The 26,664-nt window shown below is 44.4% G+C and overlaps 1 protein-coding gene and 1 pseudogene across 1 annotated transcript in view; both read right to left on the reverse strand.

The window, feature by feature from the left end:
• Positions 1-1,844: 1,844 nt before the first annotated feature.
• Positions 1,845-26,664, reverse strand: part of CLIC4 (chloride intracellular channel 4) — a 62,534-nt gene continuing 37,714 nt past the window's right edge. Inside the window, exons 3-6 of the mRNA XM_048500283.1 lie at positions 16,267-16,392; positions 14,966-15,072; positions 7,832-8,013; positions 1,845-7,167 (exon numbers count right to left, since the gene is read on the reverse strand). Coding sequence (XP_048356240.1) covers positions 7,003-7,167; positions 7,832-8,013; positions 14,966-15,072; positions 16,267-16,392 — 580 coding nt within the window. The 3' untranslated portion in view covers positions 1,845-7,002. The remainder of the gene's footprint in view (positions 7,168-7,831; positions 8,014-14,965; positions 15,073-16,266; positions 16,393-26,664) is intronic.
• LOC125434703 lies at positions 8,025-9,791 on the reverse strand (annotated as a pseudogene).

A 26,664-nucleotide genomic window follows, 5' to 3' on the forward strand; every position in this document is an offset into this window, starting at 1 on the left:
CTTCAGACAAGAGCACAGCAGAGCTCCTGGCACTGGCACAACACAGAGACACATAACACGTTAAAGCATTTCCTACCGCTGCCCGAATAAGAGACCATAGTGAACCGACAGGAAACAGCTGCTCCAGAAAGTGTGCTGCCAAGCAACGCTGGTTATAACCATCTCCGAGGGGTGGTGGGTTAGGGGTAGATGGGAATGCAGGTTCCAGGTAAAGCAGCCAAGAGGACAAGGGCTTTTCAGGGGCATGGGCTGAATTCACACTGAGCCCACACAACTGGGAAGGATATATACCTATACAACATTAGCTAATTTATGGACTGGCAGATATAAATGCATCACTCAGTATTAGAAGGGAGGGAAATGGCTTGTTTTAATGGTTCGTGGTTTCATACTGGCAACTTATTATTCTAAATGCAAGTCACCCCAAGCAGAACTCTAATGAAGAAGTATAGAAATCTCCTGAATTAATAAAAGGTCACTCTGCACTTTGCTTTTCATTCTATTACAGTAACACAGCAGAACCAAAATAGTAGACACTCCACACCCTTTCCTTCACAAAGCAGAGGAAGCCTCCTCAAACATCAGAACAGTGCCCTTGGGTTGGATCCTGCAGATCTTTTTGAGAATTACGGTACCAGCAGTGGCGTAAGAGGTTAAGAGCTCGTGTATCTAATCTGGAGGAACCGGGTTTGATTCCCAGCTCTGCCGCCTGAGGTGTGGAGGCTTATCTGGGAAATTCAGATTAGCCTGTACACTCCCACACATGCCAGCTGGGTGACCTTGGGCTAGTCACAGCTTCTCAGAGCTCTCTCAGCCCCACCTACCTCACAGGGTGTTTGTTGTGAGGGGGGAAGGGCAAGGAGATTGTAAGCCCCTTTGAGTCTCCTGCAGGAGAGAAAGGGAGATAAAAATCCAAACTCTTCTTCTTCTTCCATTTACATAACAGGCTCTCTTGAATCAGGAGAAGACCCTTTCCCCAGCACTTGACTAACAGATCTTATAAACAACGGAATTAGGAAATCTTGTATTTACAGGGGGCACTTATTGAACTGTATTTCTAGTAATAGAATTACAATCATTTTCATTTTTGAGTTTTGTTTATATGTATCACATTGTTTACTAAATTGGTCTCCATTCTTGTTTTAATGTCTATATTATGCGGTGTTTTTCCACTTTGTTATCTAATTTTGTGATCCAATTTATAGCATTGTTTGTATATATTATACTGTTATAACTGCATTGTTTTTAACTGTATATTCATTTTGAGTTTCAATATGGGTTACCAAAGAACACATATCTGGAGTCTTCTGTCGGGGTTTCGTATATCATGATGCCTCCCTTTTTATGCTAAAGACCTTAGACTGTCTGTGTTGACAGCTTAGAAAGTATCAGTTCAAAGTTTAGCATTCCAGCATGATGTAGTGGTTAAGAGCAGGTGGATTCTAATCTGGAGAACTGGGTTTGATTCCCCACTCCTCCACCTGAGCGACAAAGGCTTGTCTGGTGAACCAGATGTGTTTCTGCACTCCTACATTCCTGCTACAGTGATCTTGGACTAGTCACAGTTCTTTAGAGCTCTCAGCCCCACCTACCTCACAAGGTGTCTGTTGTGAGGAGAGGAAGGGAAAGGAGCTTGTAAGCCACCTTGAGTCTCCTTACAGGAGAGAAAGGTGGGGTATAAATCCAAACTCTTCTTCTTCTTACTCCAGCACATCAGGTCTGAGATCCAATCGGGAAATCACCCAAGAAGGAGGCTCTTACTTTCCACAGTTGATTTGGCAAGCAATTTTTTTTAAAAAAAATACATAAACCTGATGTATCATGTCACAGATCCAACACAGTGATGGTCATAAGTGAAAATATAATTTTATTTTTAAACAATAGCTGCCAGCAGTTTGCCGGTATATCCATAAAAGATATTCCAGAAAAGTGAAAAGATAAGCAATATTACAATAAGTTGTATGGAGACTCCGAGTATCCATCTATACTGAAGCCACATTAATTGCTGCTCATTCTAGGAATTTATGCCCCTGTTCCCACCCACCCCCAACTGTTCACATGCAACAGTTGATCAAAACAAATTGCAAAAATGCTATTTTTTAAACAAACAAACAAACCTGGAACATTAACAGATGTGCCCAAAAGAACAGGAACGAATCTGACAGGCTCTGCTCAACTGTGGTTTGAGCAAAACATCTTCCATTAGTTACAGCCAATCAAAACTGTCATTAGTTTTTAGCATAAACACTTAATCGCTTAGCTTGTCTTCTAAGATCAAGCAACAGTTTCATGGAAAAAGCAAGGCAAAGAATGACCCTCTGTGACCCAAAAGTTGTCACGTTAATAATTCCACATGACTCCAGTCCACATGCATCAGAACATGGGAGATACTTCTGGGTTCCCTATGAATGGCCCCTGCTGCACACAGAGCTTTCCAGTGTGATAATGATGCCTACACACACAAAACTTCAGCACATGGGAAGTGTTCACAGCAGCTAATTTTTCAATCCAATGTCATAACCAAGGCCTTTATTGATTGTAGATAAAGCTGCTTTGCAGCTGCTTTTAGACCAAGTTGCTTTAAAAATAACAAGGTTTAGCTTAGGCCAGGTAGAAACAGTATAGTCTGCTCGTAAGTTCACTTTCCTTTGAGACAGAAGCAATCATTTGTGTTCCAATATATGCAGGCACTGGTTCACACCTCTCTTCTACCGGAGCGAAGAGAGTGAACTTGAGGCTCACTCCCATCACCAACAAAAACTCTTGCAGCTTTAAGACCCTCCAAACTTTCATACAAGTGGTTAGTAAGAAGATTTATAGGAACAGCAAAGTATCTCAAAACTAGATCACTTGTCAAGAGTACACACTTGGATGCCAAAAAAACAAATGAAGCGGGTGAAGAGAAATCACCAAGCCTTCCTTTCGAGCTGTATTTTCAAAACATCAGAACAGAGTTATTTGCAAGGCTTTTTGATGCTTTAGGCAGAAAATCCAACTAGTGCTTCCAGACACGCACTAATCAACTTCTGGGAATTTCTTTGTAAGCTCTACAAAAATAACAGGAATGGCACAAGAGAGCTACTTGATGATTTCAATGGTGTTCATGCAAGAGAACTTATCCAGTGACTGCACCTCATAGGAAAAATTGGGTTTTCAGTGAAAGACAATCAAATAGCCTCACTGTGCCTTACAGAGGGGTCACCTCTATGACATGGACTTCAGACTCATGCTTGCAGGTTCATGTAGCCAGCCCCAGGATTATAATTCAGAAACATCTGCTCCTGCCTGTGATTCAGCAAAGGAGAGATTACAAGAATGCTCCATCTGAACATTTATGATATCCTAAACTGAAAGGACTGGGATCATCTTCAATGGAGAGGCAACTCCATCACAAAAGACATACAATCAATTTTAGGTGTGAAGCCAATATGGCATTGTTTGTACACTAGTGGCTACTTCACACACGTGACAAGATGGCTAGGTTCCAATTCTAATATTGTCTCCCACTTCAAGCAGTTCAGAAGTATACAGGCATAGATCCCACAGGATTGTGACAATTACAATCTCATAAGGAATAAGGAATAATCTCATAAGGAACAATCTCATAAGGAATAAGGAATAAGGAATTGCATAAGGAATTGCTGCATCTCAGAATAGTCGTCCTCGCTTGTACTTTCAGTTCATGTGAGACAGCCACCTCACGCTCTCAGGTAGAAGGAAAGTGTGAACAGGTCCACCACCAAGAGTGCTTTTTTAAAAATAGGCAGGGCTGAAAGCAGAATGTTTGCAACTTGATTACAATCTCTTGACTGGACACACAATGGAGGGACAGACCCACAATATCGTGGCTTGGGATAGACCCACAATGTTCCTTCCTCTCCATGCCCTGGTACAAAAGCACAGTCATAATTTCATCTGAACTTGTGACCACAATATTTCTAGGAAGTCAGTTAAATTGCAGTACTAAAAAAACCAAATCAATGTGACTACTGGGTAGATAGCCATCTGATGGTCACATCTTTTAAATCACTACTGAAAATGGAACACAATATACTGGGTTTTTATGCCTGGTCTGAAGCCAGAAGTCCCCAACCCCTTGACTGTCAGGGAGGAGAACTGAATTCTTTCATCCACATGGGCAATAAAGGCATATATACAATTTGACAAAACGACTGTCATACAAGAGAAATTAAGTAGGATCATAATTTTGTATACCAATACTAAGGAAGCATGTTTTTCTCTCTAAAATATATTCCCAAAGGATTTGCTGGTTCCAGCTCAACAGGATCAAGAACATAAGATTGAACCACTTCCTATATTACATGCTCTTTCAACTGTGCTAAGGCATAATATCAGCACCAAGTGATCAATGAAAGGTTACTTTATTTTACAGTATTGTTTAAAACAAGCTGGTGAGCAACTCCCTTCTCTCCTGTTTTGCGCACTTGGGAAGTACTAATGGATTTTCTGGAAAGGAAAGCTGTTAGGGCTACTTTGTCCAAAATCCACAAAACAAACACATCCCGTTACTTTACGCTAGATTTAGTAGCCCTAAAAATGTCAGCTAGGTAACAGATGGATGGCAGCAGCTGCTCAGCTCCAACTAGAAAAGATAGTCCATGCTGGATCATAGCCTTCCCAGCTAAACCTACCCATCCTTCTACCAAATTACTGAAAGGATCAGGTTTTTGCCACTATATTTTCAATGAGTACTGTGGGGGGGGGGGATGGGGAGTGCAACCAGGATGGCAAAAATTTGGAACTATAATTAGGAACCATCCAGAGTTCACCAAGACAAAGTGTGCCACAGCCAAATTGAGCGTGTGCACCTAACTGAGGAAACTGCAACAAATCAGAAATTGAGAGGTAGTGTGGACAAAATGGAAAGAACTGGGAACAGATTTCAGGCATGAGAAGCCAAAGATGAAAATTTATCAGCAAATAAAAAATGCTACAAAAGCACCCCCCCCTTCTTTCCAAGATGTGTCAAAACCAGGGGATGCTTTAAGTGTCTGCCCTTTAGCAAAGTGGCAGGCATAGAACTGATTCTGCAGTAACACTAAACATTTTAAATCTAGGGGACAGCAAGAAGGCACCACGAAGCCATGGGTAACAAAGACAAGCCTGTGTACAAGACACCTGTTTCCACTAATTTTCATCATAGATCACATAGTAAAAGTATGACGTTTACTATATAAAAAGCCAGAATTTTACCACCTCTTAAGCTATTCTCCTAAAAGATTTCACATCCCTCTTCTGAGCAAATGATTTGTATTGAGTAACTCCAGGCTGGAAAGCAATAGCACTTCTAGACAACTAAAAATTGGTTCTACTCTTTAAAAAAATGTATTTTGTTGTAAAAATTATAAAAATTACACTAGTGAGACCTGTTCCTCGGAGTAGTCTTTGATGGCTTATGAAAAATGAAAAGATTACTCCATGCCTCAAACACTTGCCTGTTATTAAAGAAGAAATTAAAGTTACAGTGCTAGTATCTGATACCATTCTAAAGAGAAAAATCCTGACCACTAATGATTGTGGCATGAAAAACTAGAGGTCAGGGATATTTATGCAACGGTCAACTGAAGTGATAATAAAGGAAAAGGAGAAATTAACACAATATCCTCACGTTCCATGGCTTCAGAAGAAAAGATAATCTTTTTGGAATTATGGTCCATTTTAAGGCAACCGAGTTGGTTTTTGAAGGTCACTTGAACATATTTTTAAAAACTGTTTAAAAAATTGTTCTCAGCAAAAATTCTGATGTTAGCAACAGTGAGCAGGAAACATTGGCAGCAACAACTGCTACACTTCTAGCTAGCAATATAAGAGTAGCTTTACATCGAGTAGAAACGTAGCACTTCTCTAATGCATTTAACAGCATGGGTTTTGAAGATTCGTTCAGAAGAAAGTCCTGCATATTGACAAAGCTCTTAGTGCCTAAAAAAAAAAAGCATCTTCTTATTCTTAATAAGCTTGATTTTTTTTGTCACAAAGCCTAGATTCTTCTACACTGATACTGCTGCTTAAAGTCATCCTCCAATGAAGATTTCTGGGGATTTCGATGCAGCCGTGTGAAAGTCCAAGAGGACCACAGCAAAAAACAAAAACAAAACCCAGACCCATGCAAATATGTGCAGATTACAACTAACTCCCCCTCCCAAAAGTACAGCCTCCTGGTGCCTGAGCCTGCTAACTGACTTCTCCTTGGGAGCAAAGGCAGCCTCCCAGTTTCTCCCCAGTAATTCTGCAAGTTGCTCTTTTCGGGGGGCAGGCAATAAACAGCTCAGGGACACAGTAAAGACAGACCGACAGGTACAATGTTTCAAAACTGTCCAAAAACATCCCAAAATATATATAAATAATCCTTGAGCCACATCAGGAAATACCTCTTAGACCAATTTGAGGCTGCAATTTGAGATCAAATGGCCAGCAATGTACAATCAATAGGATCAAAGCAGTAAAGCTTTTCCTTTAGTGAATCATTTCAGGCTGCAGATTGTAAGGGGAGGGAGAGATGCCATGTATTTTGCGCGCTCTCCAAAGGAAAAAACCTTCCCTGAACATCTTTTTAAAAGGCTGAAAAGGCAGACCCATCAGTCTGTACACACACTGGGGAATTCACCCCCATAGTCTGAAGTGGTTCAGTCCAGAAAAGCTTTACCTCTCAGTTCTGCTGACTAAACAAACTGGTCCTCATCTAATATGGGCCCAGTACCTGTAAGTTTATCTGTAACTCGTGGTAGTAAAAGCAATGAGCGATTCGGCACTCCTGGGCAACATTCCAGAACGTGTGCACTGCAGAATCCTACTGCTACAGGAGGCAAAATGTCAAAACTTCCATTTGCAAGTTTTAAACAGACCACTGTACCCCTGGCCTTTTGAAACATAACACTGAATAACTGCAAGTTCATGCAAAGTAAATGACTATCTTAAAAAGACAAAAACAAATAGCAGTCTGTTAAAAGAAGCATTTTGTTATGAATGTGGATGAAGTGCTGCTTATTTAGTGAGTCTCTTGGCTACATCGCTGTAAGCAATTTCGATTTCTTTGTCTCCAGGACAAGTGTTGGTGAATTCATCACGGCCGTAAGCGTTGGTCAGGTACCTCCATATCCCTGTCATGGACTTGGGAATGTCGAAGTTGCGATACTTTTTGGCCACAACCTGGAAATAAGGAAAGGGACAAATTGTTTTGAGTGATTCAGGGCTGACTCAACAGCCTTGGAAAATCCAAATAGCACCCCAAATATTCTAATGTGAGACATAACTCACAAGGAAGCTGCCCTGCACAAACCCAAGTGGAATGAAAGGGTTACTATGCAACACAGCCTGTTGCTACCACACATGCTACCTCATTTATTTATTTATTTATTTATTTATTATTAGATTTTGTAGACCGCCTCATCCCCAAAGGGCTCTAGGCGGTTCCCAATACAATAAAAACCAATAAATTACTTAAAACATCTAAAAACATTTAAAGTTCAATATGCAGCATCAATTCCAATAATAACAGACTACCCATATTGGTGGCACCCAGTCTTCAGGCCGGCCTTAAGGCTGGGAGGGGCTGGTAGTGCCCAAAGATGAAACCAGCGGGGGCACTGCCAGAGATGACAAAAGCATGGTAGGGCCTCACAAGGGGGCAGTCAATCCACAGCCAGCCTCACCAAAAAACCCAGTGGAACAGCTCGGTCTTACAGGCCCTGCGGAACGCGCCAAGGTCCCGCAGGACCTGGACATGCTGCTATGTCTACCACACAGTTTTGTTGAGAGTCAAAGGCCAAACAGGCTTTCATGAACCAGCCCTCCCTCTTCAAGTTGCACTTACTTTGACAATATGTAGCTTGGGCAACAAGTTGCAATCTGCCAGTGTCATCTCATCACCATCGAGAAACTTGCGGTTGGAAGCCAAGACGTCCTCCATGCTGTTCTCGTCAATCTCATCAGGGAGAGGAGTGTTCAGGTAGTCATCCAGCTTCTGCAGAGTTTTCAGAAGGCTTCGTTCCAAGGCTTGGGCAAAGAAAACACAGTTGTGTAAGTTGAAAAGAAAAACCTGCCTCACATTGCTTCAAGATAATCTCTATCACGTCTGCTCACTCCACCCCGCCTTAAGGGTAGCAGATGAAGCAAGAGATCTTCGCAGAAAATCCTCAGAGAGCAACAGAACTTTTTGAGGAGGAGGGGAGGTGATCCAGAGGTTCAATGCCAAGTTTTATTTAATGCCTGTTATATTATCTTCCCCTAAGTTGTGCTGGATACAGAGGCATGCCTCATTCACTGGACAGCTAGCATTTCTTTTTTTAACACAAAACACACAAAATCAGAGCAACAAAGCTGGACAGATTGGCCAGATGATTCTGAAGGGACCCAGCACTCTGCCGGTCAGTCAATGGACTTGACCAGACCACCCTTGCTGGCACACACACAATTCAGGTTGGTCACATGATCCCCCAACTCCTTGATCAGCTCCACCTCTTCGTCAAGACAGTGAGTCTCCAGGAAGTCATACATATGAGGATATGAATGGCGAGAAGCGATCTGGAGCAGATCTTCATGCTCTTCTGCAGCTGAAAGACCACTGCAGAGGCTCCATTCCCCCATTCATCCTGCTCTACTTTTTTGACATTCAACAGAATGGCTCTCCCTTCATGAAGGTTTTGGAAGGTCAGGAGCATATCAGCTTGTTCATGTTTCTCCTCAGAAACATGCCATAAAAAGGAGGCAAACTTGGAGAGAGCCACATCATCCCAGGTAAAATAACAACCCATGGACAAAATAGGTATAGCTGGCGTGGAGAAGCCAGCTGATCAAGCGGTTCACCCCAGCTTTGCTCTCGGTGTGGTTGTTCTGGTGGACCTGGGAGCTCATGGTGCAGATGGAGGTGGGCTGGTGAGCTGGACTGACAGCCAAAGAGAGGAGGAGATGGCCACGCCCCTGTTCTACTCAAGCACTGTTGAAGCAACAGCAGCAAGAAGGCAACCCAAAGTGGGTCGGTCTGGTGGCACAGAGGTTACAGAACAGGCTCCAAACGGAGGTCTACCAAAAGAACCCTTTCATGTGGGCATTACAAAAAACTGCAAGGCTTGTCTCTTTAGCAGTGTTCAGGGGAGTTTATTCGTCTTTGTAACAATTTTATTGTAAGTTGTCTTAGGTGACTTCATAGAATCACCACAAGTTGGAGGCAACCTGATGGAACACCCCCATATGTATCTTTTTTATTTACAATACTGAACTTTCACAACAAGTCATTGTTTGTCTTTTGCATCTAAAGTTTACTCTCTTCCCTACAAACCAGGATTTCCAATTCTTGATTTAATCATGTACTTGAAACCTGATTTACAAGAAACAGAGTAGAGCTTTTTGTTTCATGCTCATTAATAAATTATGATTTGGTGCAACAAAAGCATACCGCATGTGAAAGGTTGTGGGAGAAGGGCATAAACTTGATCCCCCTTAACCTGGGGGTTGATTCACATAAACAATAGTTTTGTCTTTATCTCTAAGCCAAGTCACTAAGGATTCTCTCGTCACCTATGCCCATACAGTTCCTTTGGAGTACTTTTGCCCTGAGCCCTTGTAAAATGGAAGTTGACAGTCAGAAAAGATGACAATCACATTTCACCCAGAAGGAATATCTGCTCTATAGGTGACCTCTCAACCTCACTGAGATCAAGAGCTAAAGCACACAATTCTCCACTTCAAAAATGTATTGCTGCGTATCAACTTCTGAAAGTGGTCAGCATGTAACAGCAGAGGGCAGTCTTGCATGTAACATGGGCCTCTTTCCAGGGCAAAGTACAGACAGAGAAAGAGAGACCTTTGCTCTTGCAGTCTGGAATGCTGAAGAATTTAACACTTGCAGACCTTTGTAAACAACAAAATACTAGCAATGTCTAGGAAAGCCTTCAACAATACATTCCTCTAGGATATTTCAAGTAGCTATGCTGAAGATTCTGAAGTGGCATAAAGAGCCCAAAATTAGCATATTCAAAGGGAGTTTTAATTTAAATAAAATAAAAGCAGCACAAAGGATTTATGACTTCTTTAGGCAAACAGGATTGCCAGCCCTGGAAATTCCTGGAGATTTGGGGGCACAGCCTGGAGGGCGGGGTTTTAAGGAGAGGGTCCTCAGCAGGGGATAATGCCACACAGTCCACGCTCCAAAGCAGTCATTTCCTTCAGGAGAAATGGTCTCTCTAGTTGAAGATCAGCCATAATTCTGGGAGATCTCCAGGGTCCACTCTTAGTTGTAGAACTGTTCAGATACTTCAGGTTCAGCCTTGTCAAGCTGTCAGCATGGCCAATTGGCCATGCTGGTAGGGGCTGATGGGAATTGTAGTTCCTGAACATCTGGAGAGCCGCAGGTTCCCTACCCCTGACCTAGAGATTGGCAACCCTACAAGCAAACCATTTGCAAAGCCAGTTCAAAGTCTTACAGCTTCAACTCCAGCTTCATGATACCTGCAAGCTTGTCAATAGCTCTAGAAATGGAACTCAGCCTCCTGCCCACATCAGCAGCGGATATGCACAGCGAGCCTTTGTTCTCTTTGACCCAATGTAGAAAGTCTGTGTTTTAAAGAGATCTAGGGGCAAACAACATGCAGTCAAGTAAAGAGGGACCCTGCACACTATCATGCCCAATGCTGCATGCCCAGCATTGGAACTTCATGATGGGACATCAGCAGCACCATCTAACCTGGAATAGGAATTATGAATGATTCTATGCTGGGAACATCTACACAGACATGCTCTCATTTCTAGTGCGCATTTTGAATTAGTTACAGCAATGCAATTCCCAGCGTTTGTCCAAACTGTCTAAAGCAAAGCTTCAAGTCTGTGGCTGCAACTGAGCAGTTTCACATGTACAGGTCCTCATGCACACCTTTTCCTGTCGTGTTTAGGAAATGCCTGGCAAGCTCAATGTAGTATCGCTTTAAGAAAAACTTTTCCCAGTTCAGAAGAGAACTGGGAGTCCTTTTTGCATGCACATTTGACAGCAGAAAAATGCAAATATCTGAATGCGGAAGTCAATTATTACACCAGTGACATCACAACATTGTATATACTCAAGGAATACATCAGTTTTGAATTCACAATTACACATTCACTAGTTAAGAGAGCACTTGCTCATTAATCAGGATTCTGAGGCTGCATTCTTATGTAGGCACAGAAAAAAACGAAATTGGCCCACAAGATTGAGCTTCCTTTTTAAAATAAAATCCAGTTTTTCATACTTGCGGGACTGCATCTCCCAATATCGCCCTCAGAGACCTCTCTACTTGGCAGAGGGGAATCTACTGGTGGTTCCAGGCCCAAGGGATATCCGGCTGGTGGAACATGCTGCCGAGCAACATCAGGGGCGTGTGGAGCCTGACCCAATTTTGCAGGGCCTATAAAACTGAGCTGTTCTGTCAGGGCTTTCCATCAAACCAGTCAGATGTTTCTCAATTACGATATCTCCCCTGAGCCTCCCGTGGGAGAAACAATATGTCTCGCCATCTGGGGTTTTTAGCTGGATTGTTTTAAATGGTTTTATGATTTGTTTTTATTGATTGTTATTTATAGATTTTGTATGAATTTTTATATATGGTTTTAGGCTTTATGCCATTATAAGCTGTCCTTATTCATATAAATAAAGCAAAGCAGCACAATTCCAGTTCATAAAAGTGTCAAGTCAGACGTGAAGTCTATGGGTAATACTTAGTGAAAAAGATCAAGCAGATGTACATATTCACACAGATGTAAGAACTGAGGATTTTGTTCCTTTAAACACCTTTGAAGTGGGGCTGTGATTTAGGCAGGGCTATACTCGACCCTCAGCAGCTCAGATTACTTTGTAGAGTTGAAAATAATCTCAGCCCTATTACATGGCTTATTAGATGTCCTGCCCTATTGAATGCATTGACTTGAGAAAGGTGTACTATAAAATAAAAAACCCTATAACTATAAAGTAACAAAAATAATTTTTAAAATAATACACATAAAAGAAATCAATTCCTTACCAGCCCTTTACACAGCCTACAGAAATCCAGGAAGCATTTTTCCACCTTTATTCTGTGAGTAGGGTTGCCAATAGGCTTAGAGAAAAACATCCTGTTCCTTTAAGTGTGGAAATGGGCAGGTGATGCTTTTCATGACAGGGAGGTAAACACCACCTAGTAAATAATTTTCCATTAAGCCTCTGTTAAAGAGACAGTAGATTTTTCTCCAGCCCTGTTGGAAACCTTAGCTGTGAGTCAGAGCAACAAAGGCCACAGGGAAATGTATCTTGGAAAAGAGACTGTAGTTTATACACCAAGCTGCTGTATCAAGTCCCTGTGCAAAAGGTCGCCTGGCAACCAGGTATGTCTTTATTTACCAAGATGAAACATAACCCAAGTTCTGTAAGTATGGGAAGTTAAGGGTCATTTTGAGATTGCCAAGGGTCACAGACCTCTCAGTGCGGGAGGTCTGTTATGCAGAGCTTTCAAAAAAACTGAAAAACAGTGGATATACAGCTTCCCAGGAGAAAGGTGTAACATATTAAGCTTTGGGTATTAAGCAGAGGTTTATGTGATGGGTCTCCACGAGTGTCCGAGCTCCCATCTCCAAATGCTGTTGAAGAGGAATAAGGGACTCCTTATTAGAAGGTACTAAGCTATAAGAGAGGTGCTGTACCCAGATCATGGTGTGGCACGCAGCTAGTTGAACTAACTGATATAAGGTCACCTGTTCTCCCTCCCTTCTCATCAACACTTCAGAGTCAGAGCTAGAATACTCCAGTTAGATTGTTAGGGTTCAAGAAAAGTTAACATGTGTCGCATTAGCCATTCTTTTACATTCGCAAAGGCAGGTTTGCCCTACCCCTTTACACTGCTCATGCTATGCAAAACATGCACCGCCAGCTCTGTGCGCCAGCTTTACTAACGTTGCATGCAATTCCACAAAGTTGCATCTCTGATATTTGCTTTGGATCTGTTCTACACACAACTATTGAGCTTTTGTTCTGTGGTTCGCCACCACCCTACAAAACCGGAACTAAAAAATCATCCATGTGGACAGTTATCTCAGTGCAAGAAGCCAGCAGGGATCTAGTTTGTAACTAAGAAAATAGCTTGCATCAGGTCACGATAAGTTCCTTATCCTGCAAACTCAAAAAGAAGCCCAAGGCATGGCCACTCCTGCTTCATGGAAGCACAAAAATCCACAGTAATGAACATATGGCTGTTTCCAAATGCAAGTGCTCTGAGAATGTATAAGGGCTGCATAAGGGCTGATATGAACACACAGGGCACTTTAACAAACGTTAAGGGCTTTGTTCTTTCAAGCAGCTTTGGCAGTTGGGCAATTGTTTCCATTCAATGGGTCATTGTTCTGTGCATTGTCTCCAGCCCCCCATACCAAGGCAAACATGCCTCTATGGCCTGCATCCTTCATGTACGTTAAACATCCAGAGGTGCAAATCAAAGGATGCAGAGGAAACAGCTGTGCTTTGGTGCACAAGAAGTTGGTCTCTGTTCCTGTGTACTACAATACATTTTTCAGGTGATGGTCAGAGGGCAAGCCTCACTTTAGGGACTATTCTTAAAGAGCGAAGATGCAGGAAGCCTCTGTTTGCTGGGGAACAAGCAAACACAATGTAAGCAAGCTGGCTGCTAATGCCCAAGAACTGAGCAGAACAACCCTTTAACGATTAGGAGCTGGGTCCCAAAGGTAACCAAATGAACAAGAAGGGCTCCTTCAGATCCAGTACCTTTCCCAACTGACAATCGCCTGGCACCGCTGTTGAGGGACCAGGCACAATCTACAAACAATTTATCACCATCTTTGTTGATTAAAATATGTATGTTTTGGTTTACATGCTTTGCACTAAGACTGGCAGTTTTTATTGCCATCTAATTTGAGGTAATTTTCTTGTTAACACGGTTCAATTTCTTTTTTGTTGTTGTATGTACTGGAACATTCCCTGAATATCCCTATTTGGCCAGAAAGGCATTAGGAGAACTTTCCAAAATAAAACAATCCCTACATCTGAGGAAAGGATGCCACTTCAAAAGAAGAACTCAAGGAAGTACAAGAACAGACCATCCGTGGGTCTGTTTCCATCTGGACAAAAGGGGCTTCTGTAGGACAGCTTCGACAGGAAGGCATGAACCATGTGTCAGATGCACCTTCTATTCCACTGCCCCTGGGGGCAGCCAAGATATGCTGCAGTAGTTACATCCTATGCCCGCTCCCCACCCCCAAGTATCCAGTCACCAGGCAGAAGAGCTTTCTCTTGTGGAGAACACCTGAGTTTCAGCTGAAGTCACACAAAAACCGCTGGGCATGTTCTCAGCAAAGGGATAAGAACATAAGAAAGAGCCTGCTAGATCAGACCAGAGTCTACCTAGTCCAGCACTCTGCTACTCGCAGTGGCCCATTAGATGCCTTTGAGATCAAGAGGTCATTCTATCATTTTGTGCCCAGAACAGAATTGCTCGTCACAGCAATGGTCAAAGTCTAAAATCATTAATGAGCAACAAAAACTCAATGGAGGCTAAGGGAGAGAAAGAGGGGGGGGGATTTACAATGGGGGAGAAGTGCCTATGCAGGCACTTAATCCTTTCTGCGACAACTGCTTCTCTGCTCCCAATCATTTCCCTTCTGGGACACTGACAAATTGTGATGTGGAAAACTGAAACGGAACAGGCAAGGAACATTTTAGATACTCCTCCCTCACTTCTCCCCTCCAGATTATCTCCTCCTATTAACAGCATCTGTCTCCCTCTGGCAAAAAGGGTAGGGTAGAGCAGACAGGATCCTGTTACATCTGTCAGATGTGTGCAGTAAAAGACCTTAAAGAACACTGCTTGCTTGAAGGCAACTGCTACTTCATCAAGGAAAGAGGGAAACCAGCACCACGGCAATAACAGAACTGGAGAGAGTCAGAGAATAAGATCAATTCCATGTGAGGTGTAAAAACCAAGAATGGATTCCCTACCTTCATTAGCTTCTGGCCTGGAATTCTTGATAAATGCTGAAAATTTGGCAAAAATGTCCATTCCAGCCGTATTTGATTCTGGGTGTTTTGCAGAAAGCTTTGCATACCTGAAGAAGAAGATAAATATCTAAGTTTACAGTGTGATTTAGACTACAACCCAGCACTAATTCTTTCGGATTGGGTAAATATAAATTCCAACACAGAATAAACCACAGTTTCAAAGGATGGATCACTTATGTTTTGTTACTGATGGAAACCTTCTTGAATTTACTTATTGATAGGTAACACAATTGTCATATAAGGCCTTCCAGGGATGGATTAAGACATTTTTAGGCCCCATGATGTGAACTTTAAAAGGCATCACACCGTTACCTTCCCAAATGGTACTGTTGTAACCTGTAATCTGCCTGCCCCCCACCTTTGGCAATTCCTCCACACCTCACTTGGGTTCGGTTTGTTCTCTCATACAGCAGTCCTGAGTGTCTTTGCTTTGCCAAGTGAAGACATATCCAGTAATCTAGACATCAGCATTTTAAATTAGCCCCCCAACATTGTTGTGCTAAACATGAGGACCAACACTGTTGTGCTAAACTTGAGGACCATGTTTTGTGTTTTAAAAGTGGATGCTACTACCTCCCTAGGGACAGTGGAAGCATCAAGGGAGGGGGGGCAGTGAGGAATTTGGGGACAGTAAAGGGGGTGACAGAGAATTTCAGGCCCAGCTGGCAGAGGAAAGGTTCTTGGGTCAGAACACTGGCTCAGTGGCCCAGATCTAGCAGCAACAGCCTTTGTGTCGTGGCCAGCCCTACCCAAAGAAGCATTGCTCTGCACCACTACTAGGCTGCTGCTGGCCCGTGTGGGCGGTGCCAGACCAGGTTGGAGATCAGTGGCAGGAAAAAATCCAAAGTTCTTATTCACAAAAGATGGCATCAAACCTTGTGAACTCTAAGATGGTAGTTTCACACTGGCATCTCCCCCATGAAGTTCTTCACCTTGCTGTTTTTTCATACCTCATATATAGATGTCTGCCTAATGAGGACTCCCGCCCCCACACACACACTGAACTTTAATCCACAAAAGCATATACCAATATAAAATCTTAACAGATACATCCTTTATAATGTGCAGCAGATTCCCATTTGTTTTAGACTGCAGTAAGTATACATGTTGCTTCTATGACCTACCTCTTAACCATTGTCTGGGGCAACAGGAAGAGGGAACACAGAACCTCCCAGAGGACAAGCACTGACAACTTCCCACATAAGCCCCCGTTTCGCTATCACACCCTGACCGACACTTACTTGGGTGGGCAGAGGACCTCTTCAAGAAACTCTTCAATCTTGTTCACATCTGTTTTGACTTCATTGTTAAATGTTATAAAAGGCGGGTGAGTCCCTGGAGCCAGGTTCTGGAGATCTGCAGGCTTCCTGGGGGTTTAAACACAAACAACAAACATTCTACATGTTTAATTTTTAGCAAATTACAATTAATGCCATTGTCATGAGGTGAGTGCACCCTAAAGACTTTGCCTTCAAAGAGGACCTCAGCTCGCCAAGTTGAGGACTCCCAAAGCAAAATACCCAAGACAGGGGACAACTCATGAAGAACCTAGAACTTAAGAGAATCTGCTAAAAGATCAGATAGATTATTGAGGTGCTGCACAGAGGATTCTTTTTTTCAAAGACTTACAAATAATCTTGTAATTAAGATGAAAGGTCTGAATTCCTAAAACTTGGCTGGTTGTGCTTAGATTATCTTGCAGTTCTAAGAAAAGTTTCATGATTATCTGTATGCTCATTACGAAAGGGCCACTTCATAGACCATTTAGCGGACGGGCATCTAAAGACCTGCAACTTCAGAGGCACACATATAATCATTGTGTTATGTGCAGAGCCCGTTCTTTACTGACTAGCCTCCGAGACTTTTTGTCCTTGTTGGGTATGTTGTGTCACAACCACTTTAATGTCCTGACAGCACAGGCACTACCTGCACGCACAAGGCTCAGCAATCTTGTCCCAGTCTCTCAGGCGTCTAGAAACCCACACAAGGAGAAGTATACTGTTAAACTAAAACAGACTCAAGGTTAGGCTGCAAAAGCAGATTTTAAAATATAATTTCTTCCTCCAATGGCCTCCCAGGGAAAAAAGGTAAAGGGGAAAAATTCCATTATTGTGTTTCACCAGTTTACTTTCACTGACATTGTCAATGGCACTCTCTGGCTCAGAATAATTTCTCTAATCAGGACAGGTATGGATTTGTTGGGGGGATAAAGAAGCAATCCAGGATTCTGACAGTAAAGACATATCTTGCATCAAGCTTCCTTCCTTCTGGGGTCAGCTGTGCCTCCATTCTCTGCCCTCACTCAGGAGTTCACGTGAGCTGTTTAACAGCACCACAGAAAGCTGCCAGATCTTTTAGTTGGAAGCAGCGGGAAATTCGAATTGTGGGAGATCTGAGCAGAGCTCTCCACATCTTTAATTTTATTGAAATGCAGCCACCACTCAGGGTCCCACAAATTGTAATCAGGGCTTTGGTGGAAACGGAAGAAAGATTCTCTTAGCATGGTTTCCCCTACAGAAACCATTCTCCTCCCTGAACCATTAACCTGTAAAGAGGGAAGGTACCCAAAAATCCCTTACTATCATTACCCTGTCAGGGAAGAAATTGGAGGAGATCATGCTAGACGGCAGCAGTTGAACACCATCTCACTGTTTGGTCTCCCCGCTGCACACAGGTTACAAGGCTTGGGCAAGCCCAGCAGCTGAAAGGGAAGAGCCAAAGGGCTTTTGTCCTTTGGCTTTAAGCCTAAAGGTTGGGTCAAGAAATGGCTAGATCAGCCCACTCAAGAGTGTGCCCAGCCCATCAAAGAGCATTCCCTCCCTTTCTTGTTTGGCTTGCTGTGTATTGTTAGCTACTTCAGGTCCCCTATCAGGAGGGACCAAAGGAATACAAACATGCTAAATAAATAGTTGAGGCAACTGCATGACCTCACTTCTTGTCAAGTTCACTTCTGGCAGGAAACATATGGAAAACCACTAGGCTGAAGATGCACTTTCAGTTAGGGAAAGAATACTGAAAGGCTTCCTAAACCAGACTGAACAATATACATTTGGAGGTGCAAAACCACCAGCCATTGGACCACCTCTCCCTTAAACATCGCACTGTGCCACCCAATCTCTTGGCAGATGAGCTATATGAAATATTATACTTAAATGTATTGTACTTAGTACTTAAGTCTCTCTTCTGGTCTTGGCAAAAGGCAGAAAATGCAGGCAAAATACTCAATCGTTGTGAACCCAATGATGCACACAAACATTAAGCATCCCTAATTTGTTCTCCTCCAAAAGCTGCTGAGTTGAGAGTCAGCTGCGTACTTTCAGTAGCTTAAGCTTCAATTACAAACCGCTGTGGACGCCCACCATAATTACAGGAAATTATTAGCATGGCTCTGTTCCAATTTCTCCCACTGATGGGGAGACGAAAGAAGAAAATAGCTTAAGATAAATGTAACACACTATGTTTATCAGGTTGCATTCTGTTCTCTCTGCTGCCAAAAAGATGTCAGCTTGGTTTAAACAAGATGCCAGCAAGGCAAGCACTCTCTCCCACGGGACTACTCTCACACACTGGGTTACTTAAGTTGGCCTGCTACCTGGGCAAAGCAAGTCAGGCCTCATTTGAGAGCAAAGGGAGGGGAGGAAGAAAAACACACCTTCAAAAACTAAGTGCTAGCTAGCACAGCATTCCTAGGTTGAATCAATGTAGAGCCACTCAGGTCCATTTGTGCTTCCTTTTCCCTGCCTCCCTATTCCTCAGTCTTACCTATATTTGGTCACTGACCGTAAATAAAGTATTCTATTCTATTCACTCTTACCTTGTAGGGTGTGTCTACTTTGAACTGGTGCAATCACGCCAATACACATACACAAGAAAAGTTTCCAGAAAACACAACAGATGCTTCTTTTTAGACATGATAAAGGATTGTGTAACTTGAGATAGAGATTCTTTTTATATCAGGAAATGTCTGAGAGCAACTTCAGTATAGTCCCAAAGCAGAACTTCTGATACAAAAATTAAAACTTGTCTTCTGCTAAGTTTTCCAAAGCCAAGCATTTATGGCATTCACCACAGAGATGCAGCCATTCTGCTTCCCTAGAGAATGGCCTCTTTCAGACACATCACTCAACACCTCACTCGACTGAAAAAGTCACCTTCATCCAATAAAAAAAGAAGACTGCTCCTCTAGAGACCAGTCTTACTCACTACAGATAGCACATGGCTGTAACACACCTGTTTCAACAGAACACCAACCCACATTGCAAATGGCTCAACTGCATCTCAGAAAACATGGGCATGGTGACAACCACTCCTACAATACCACAACCGGGGAACTCCCTGAGTTACTGTGCCAAGAGCAGGAGGAAATTTACATCCTCTTTCCTTGTATGTAATATGAACAATAGGACCTTACATTTCTGGCCTTCTCATCCTCCCAGAAGTTCAGGGAAGAATAGACCATGTTATCCTGTTGTAGATTCAGCTGAGACAGATTTATTCAAGGATACCCAATGAGCTACAGTGATCTGAACCTGGATCTCCATGTCCAGTGCCTACGCTGCACCCACAGCTACATTACGCTGGCTCTCGAGGTGAAAAATTCAAACTAGGAAAATTATTTCCAATTTCTAGGGAAGGGGAAGGAGGACTTCTCAGACACCGGTATCAAATAGTTAGATGTATGGGCAATTAAGCCTCTGGGATTCCCCTCCTCCAACCCTGATCAAAGTTAGCCTAACAGAGATACGGCAAAATGAAGGACAGCAGAAAGCACTGAGTGTCTGGGGCGGAAGCCAATTTGCCTAAAGGAGACCAGCTACAGCAATGAATCATGGAACATTGCTATAAATATGGCAGTCAAAAGAACACCCATCTTTTCCAGGCTGGCAAGGGGGCAGCAGCACTAGCTGCGTGCCATTATGGTGCGTGTCACTTGGATTTGTAAGGCTCCCTGGACATATGCCCAGAGAACAGCGTAATCATAGGTGTTTCCTTTTTTAAACTGCCTGTGGAACATACAATGAAACTGGTGAAGGGCGAGCTTCTCCAGGCTCAATTTAAACAGGACTAAGTTGACTGAAACTTGCCCTAGCCCACTTTATGCCCAGGAGAACTAACCTGCCTTAACCTTTACCCACAATCCTCTGATGCTCTCTTGTCCAAGTTTGTTTGGATGGCTTCTGTTGGGCTGGCTTGCAGCATCCAGTACCACTGGAAAACATAGAAAATGGAGGCCCCACAGTAACCGACTTAATGGAAACCAGAACCACTGTTCTTTCCCACTGCTGTCACATATGCTTGTCTGGGAAAGGAGCAATCCCAGCAAAAAGTGCAGAAGGCGAGAGTTTTGAGCTCTGGGGCCCTGAACTGAAAGATTCCATTTCTTAACCCCTCCAATTATGAATTGTGGAAGATTACTAAAACAGAAGTCAGCAGGTTAGACCAAAGACTTTCAAACTGCCTACCTTCAGAGAATTTCCTCTCCACTGATTTAACCACTGAAGCAACATTGTGCATTAGAAAGGATATGAGAACAGTCCATTGGATACTTAATGAGAAGCGTCCTTCTCCTTTGGAGGCAGGAGGACATCCTGAGTGGATGATTCCCAGCCTTGGATCAGGGAGGCAGGACTAATTCTTAATTCCGCGTCCTGTTTCCTTTCTGGGAGTCACCTGCTCCAGTTCGAGTGCGTCCGATAGCCATCCTGTTGAACTAGCTAACCTAACTTGAGAAACTTAATAACTTGGAATAGTTGACTTTTAATCACATAATATAATGTACATCAGGAAGCAGAAAAAGACAAAGGGTTAGAACCAGAGAAAAACAGCTAGGTAATAGAGAGCAAGTAAGTGATGTCAGAGTGAGGGATCAGAAGGTCCTCTTGCCTCCAAAGGAGAAGGACACTTCTCGGTAAGTATCTAATGGACCAGCCTCCTTTGATTGTCAGGACATCCTGAGGAGGACCTCCCATAGCAGTGTCCCCAATTTAGGGGTGGGTAATCACTTACTAGGAGCAGCAGTGGCGTAGTGGTTAAGAGCAGCTGCACTCTAATCTGGACAACTGGGTTTGATTTCCCACTCTGCCACTTGAGCTGTGGAGGCTTATCTGGGGAACCAGATTAGCTTGTGCACTCCAACACACACCAGCTGGGTGACCCTGGGCTAGTCACAGCTTTTCTGAGCTCTCTCAGCCCCACCTACCTCACAGGGTGTTTGTTGTGAGGGGGGAAGGGCAAGGAGATTGTAAACCCATTTGAGTCTCCTTACAGGAGAGAAAGGGGGGATATAAATCCAACCCTTCTTCTTCCAAAATATGCTGAAGTATCCTATGGCCGAAGGCTGCATCTGAGGAGCTATATGAGTTTAGCTTATAAGGTTTAACAAAGGTCAACACACTGGACCAAGTTGCAGCCTTACAGATCTCTTCTAGAGACGCCTGTTTGCATAAGGCCGCATTAGTGGCTGTACTCCAAATAGAAAGTGCTGTGATGCACGGGTGGCACGGGCAGATTAAGGGATTTATAAGCCTCAATTATGCATGCCTTTAGGGTCAGCTACTGGAGGCCTTAGACATGGTTTGGCCCTTGTAAGGTGGACTAATAAAGATAAACAGTGTGACTGTTGTATGTACTGACTGTGCTTTATGTAGGTCCTCAGTGCCCTCCTGTCATTTAGGGTGTGCCATATCTTTTCCCTGGGGTGCACTGGATTGGGAGAAAAGGCGGGTAGACATAATTTCTGAGATACATGGAATTTAGAAGCTGCTTTAGATTTAAAGGTAGAGTCTGTTCTTAAGACCACCTTGCCTTGCGAAAGATGCATAAATCGGTCCTAACGGAGAATGCCCCAATTTCCAACAGACATCTGGCCAACACTGCTGCAACAAAGAACAAGGTTTTCATTTGAAGCCACTTAAGGTTGACCTCCTTAACTGGTTCAAATGGAAGTCTTGGGGGTGCTGTAAGAACTGAGTGAAGGCTCCAGGTTGCGAAGCAATGACCCCAGGGTGGGGGGTGGGGGTGTTGATCTGTATAACTCCTTTTATGAACCTCTGAACATGAGGATGTTTAGCTACACTTTTGCCATGGTATAAGGGAAGTAGTGGCCAGAGTCACAACCTGTCTTCTAAGCATAGTACCTTTGAGTCCAGAGGTGGCCGTCATGAAGGAACTCTAGGATGCTTGGATACTTGGCTTTAAGGGTGATACCTCCTTCCTCTGACACCATCTCTGGAAGGCAGACCAGCTGGAATTGTAGATCCTTGTAGTTGAGGGTCTGAGTGATACTAGAAGGAACCTGACCCTGCAGAGCATGATGTCTGTTTGATATGGTTGAAGGAATTTCTGCAGTGTTCTGGAGTGTAGGAGTGCCCATTGTAGGGAGTCTATGGTTGAGAGCACCCATTAGCTTGGCCTTCTGCATCAGCTTGCTCTGAATGGTTGATGAAGCCATCTGTATGATCTTCTGGGCCTTGGAGTTGGTTAAGAAAAGGAGCTGCATGTTATGTCCACAATGACATCCAGGTGTTCAAGTCACTGCACAGGTGCAAGAGAACTCTTTTGGAAGTTTACCATGAAGCTGTGTTCTTGGAGGTCAATGGGCGTCTGAGTGTCCCTGATTCCCCTCTTCTGAGTCAATCCCCAAGCTCTTCTGAGGCACAGTTACAATGGCGGTTCCTTGGCACTATTGATCCTCCAAAAGGTGCCTCTTCCTTCTAGGGTGTGAGCCCTGAATGCTCTCTGCTAGTGGGTCAGCCTATGAGGTCCCTGGATGTGAGGGGGGGACGCTGAGTGAGGAATGCAGTCACTGGAACCATCAAGGATGCTAGCTCAGTTCCTGAGACAGCTGTTCCCATAGCCTTTTCCCACCATTTTTGTGGGAAGGCAGCTATTCATCAGAAGGGAAAGGGGAAAATTTCTCTGATGAGAGAGAAGAAGAGGCAGAGACAAACCGGAAGGAAAAAAAGGGGAAGTGGTCGAAGGAAAGTAAACACCAGAAAACAGAGTGAAGCGCCTACCCTCAAGTCTTTCCTCCCTCGCCTAGGCAGGAAAAGAACTGGAGCAGGTGACTCCCAGAAAGCCAACAGGAAGCAGAATTAAGAATTAGTCCTGCCTCCCTGATCCAAGGCTGGCAATCACCCACTCAGGGTGTCCTCCTGCCAATCAAAGGAGAATCCAAGTGTGCTCTCGGGACATGAAAGCATAGGGCTTAACCATCACCCTGTGTGAACTGAGGGTGCCTTCCAAACAGCAGCTGCACACTGCAGGGGAAGGTTGGCAGGAGTCGACAAGCTGTCTTTCAAGGAATCTTTGTTAGACAACACTCCTAGAGGACCCCCATAAGCTTCTGAGGAACCCAAGAACACCACTGAATTAGTCTTTTACCAAAGAGGATTTTTTTAAAAAAATCAAAACACAAACTTGTCCTCAATTCTCAGAGAAACTAAATTCTGCAGCCCTGTTCCTGTCAACAAAAGAAGTCTAATTCCTGCACACAAGTTGCATTCCTGAAGAGGAAAAAGAATGAAGCCTCTGTCTTTAGTGACTGTAGAGAGGCAGAAAACATATGAGCACACAGTGAGGGGAGGGAGCTGGCATTTCCCCCCTTAAGTCTATGCATATTTTTGTCTGCGTCCATAGCTACTAGCAGAAACTGGACGGGAAATAGCCTCTTGTTCGCAAATAAATACATTTAAAAAGACTTTGCAAAGGAAAGCTCGTGTAACAGAGCTGTAAATCTGCAAGATTAACTTTGTCCTGCACTCCTCAAACACTTATGAATTTTTGTACTGTTAGGAACCTGGCAGGTTCTGAAGCCCAACAACTGATCCTTGCCAGAAAAAGGGATTACTCGAGTCCCATCCACCAAGCTCCATCACAGCACACAGCAGAACAAAAAAGCAAAATAACATATATTCCTATCACAGTGTAATATATATATTTAGGCCAAGCTACAGCAAAAGCGTGCAACAGAATAAGCAGCCATGCTAGTTTCCCCCACCACCCACCCAAACTGCCAGAACACAACTAGTTTGTTCCAAAGGCAAAATCCTTTCATTAAATACCACAAGCGCTGAGTGGGTGGAATATCAGAATGAGACACTTTCATTCAGAAGGATTCCGTCCTCTAGATTTATGGTGTGGCTCAAAACGATGTGCCATACTCAGCCAGAACTACCTTGTTCACAGGATGCTGGAGTTGAGCAGTGTTGAACTCTGGAATTTTTTTTTAACAAACTGCATTGCATTTTGATCCATGCAGTGCCCTGGTCCACTGATGGATTATTATATTCTAGTTTTGTGCAACAGTGACTGTCTGGTTCATTATACAATGAAACTATTTCTCCCACCCATGCCGCAGGGCTCAGACCCCTTGTATATATTTTATTTTATTTATTTATTTATTTGATTTTTATACCGCCCCATCCCCGAAGGGCTCTGGGCGGTGTACAACAATTAAAACACAATATAAATAAATAAACATTTAAAAGCAGCGATAAAATTCCCAGTGCATTTACCGAATATAAAACTCAAGGTTTAAATTTAGAGTTAAGATCAAGATATAGGTGGCGTCCAGCATTCTAATAATATAAAATCCCTCCCTCCCCACGGTAGAGGGAGGCGTGGCGAGTCTCATTAGATGTTTGGTGGCCCAGATGTTAAGGGCCACGGGAGGGGCACTATTGGCGGCTGGTTCCTCCAAAGGCCCGGCGGAACAGCTCCGTCTTACAGGCCCTGCGGAACTCCCCAAGGTCCCGCAGGGCCCGGACAGCTGGAGGAAGAGCGTTCCACCAGGCCGGGGCCAAGGCCGTGAAGGTCATGGCCCGCGTGGAGGCCAGCCGCATCGCCGAGGGGCCAGGGACCACCAGTAAATTGGCCTCTGCCGACCGGAGAGGCCGCGTAGGGACGTATGAGGTGATGCGGTCTCGAAGATACGATGGCCCCAGGCCGCTTAATGGCCTTAAAGGTCAACACCAACACCTTGAAGATGATCCGGAACTCTACTGGAAGCCAGTGCAGCTGCCGCAGCACAGGCTGGATGTGTTCCCGAAAGGTGCTGCCTGTAAGCAGACGTGCTGCTGCATGGTGGACCAGTTTTAATCGCCGGATCAAACGCAAGGGAAGGCCCGCGAGAGCGAAGTTACAAGAGTCTATTCGGGCGATGACCGTTGCATGGATCACAGAGGCTAGGTCCATTCTGGAGAGGAAGGGGGCCAGTCGCCGGGCCTGACGAAGGTGGAAAAAGGCAGCCCGGGTTGTATGGGCCACCTGGGTCTCCATTGAAAGAGACAAATCCAGGTGGACCCCCAGGCTGCGAACGGAGGGGGTCGGCGCCAATGTGACCCCCTCCCACACCAGCGGCTGGAAGGCCCCTCCCCCCCCACGGCCAAGCCAGAGGATCTCCGTCTTCAATGGATTCAGTTTTAACCTGCTCTGTCGCAACCAACCAGCGACCGCCTCCAAGCAGTGCTGGAGAGCCGCAGGGGCGGCGGCTGCTCCCCCCTCCATCAACAGAATGAGCTGTGTGTCATCAGCGTACTGATGGCAAATCAGACCAAAACTCCGTACCAGCTGAGCAAGGGGTCGCATGTAGATGTTAAATAACAGCGGGGACAATAATGCCCCCTGGGGTACACCGCATTGAAGCGGGCACTTCCGGGAGGCCTGGTCCCCGCACCTCACTTGCTGATTCCGGCCCCGGAGAAACAAGGTTATCCACTGAAGGACAGTACCCCGCACTCCGGAGGCGGCCAGGCGGTGGGCCAAAAGGTCGTGGTCGACCACATCAAACGCTGCGGTGAGATCTAGCAACACCAGCAGCGCCGATCCGCCTTGGTCAAGCTGAATACGGAGTGTATCCGTGACGGCGACGATAACAGTCTCCGTCCCATGCCCAGCACGGAAGCCGGACTGGAAGGGGTCAAAAACCGATGCGTCATCCAGAAAGCCTTGAAGCTGCTCCAGCACCACTCTCTCAATTACCTTCCCCAGAAACGAAAGATTCGAAACGGGGCGGTAATTGGCCAGATCTCCTGGATCTAACGATGGTCTTTTTAAGAGTGAGTGGACCACTGCCTCCTTCAACCCATCCAAGAAGGTTCCTTGCTCAAGGGAACCATTGATGATACTCAACAGATGGGGTCGTAACTCCGCCCGGCAGGTTTTTACAAGCCAGGGCGGGCACGGATCCAGAGGACAGGTAGTAGGTCTAACAGCAGCTAAGGCTCTGTCGACAGCGGCTTCAGAGAGCAGGGAAAACTGGGTCAAACAAGGACCCGAAGACGGCAAGGGAGTCTCCAGTTCGCTAATTGTAGCTAACGTGGATGGAAGGTCGTGGCGGAGCAACGCGATCTTATCCGCGAAAAAGCTCATAAATGCCTCACAGCTAATATCCAATTGAGGGTTTGAAGATCTCTCCGATAAGGAGGTCAATGACCGAATTATGCGAAATAATTGTGCTGGGCGAGAGCTAGCGGACGCGAGGGAGGAGAAGAAAGTCCTCTTCGCCTCCTTCGTCGCCATCTTGTAGGCTTTCATAAGCGTCCTATAAGATGTTCGCGCAGCTTCGTCACGAGATTTCCTCCACACTCGCTCTAGACGTCTAAGCCCCCGCTTCATACGGCGCAGCTCCTCTGTATACC

This window comes from Sphaerodactylus townsendi, linkage group LG06 (assembly GCF_021028975.2).
Source record: "Sphaerodactylus townsendi isolate TG3544 linkage group LG06, MPM_Stown_v2.3, whole genome shotgun sequence".
Taxonomy (NCBI): Eukaryota; Metazoa; Chordata; class Lepidosauria; order Squamata; family Sphaerodactylidae; genus Sphaerodactylus; species Sphaerodactylus townsendi.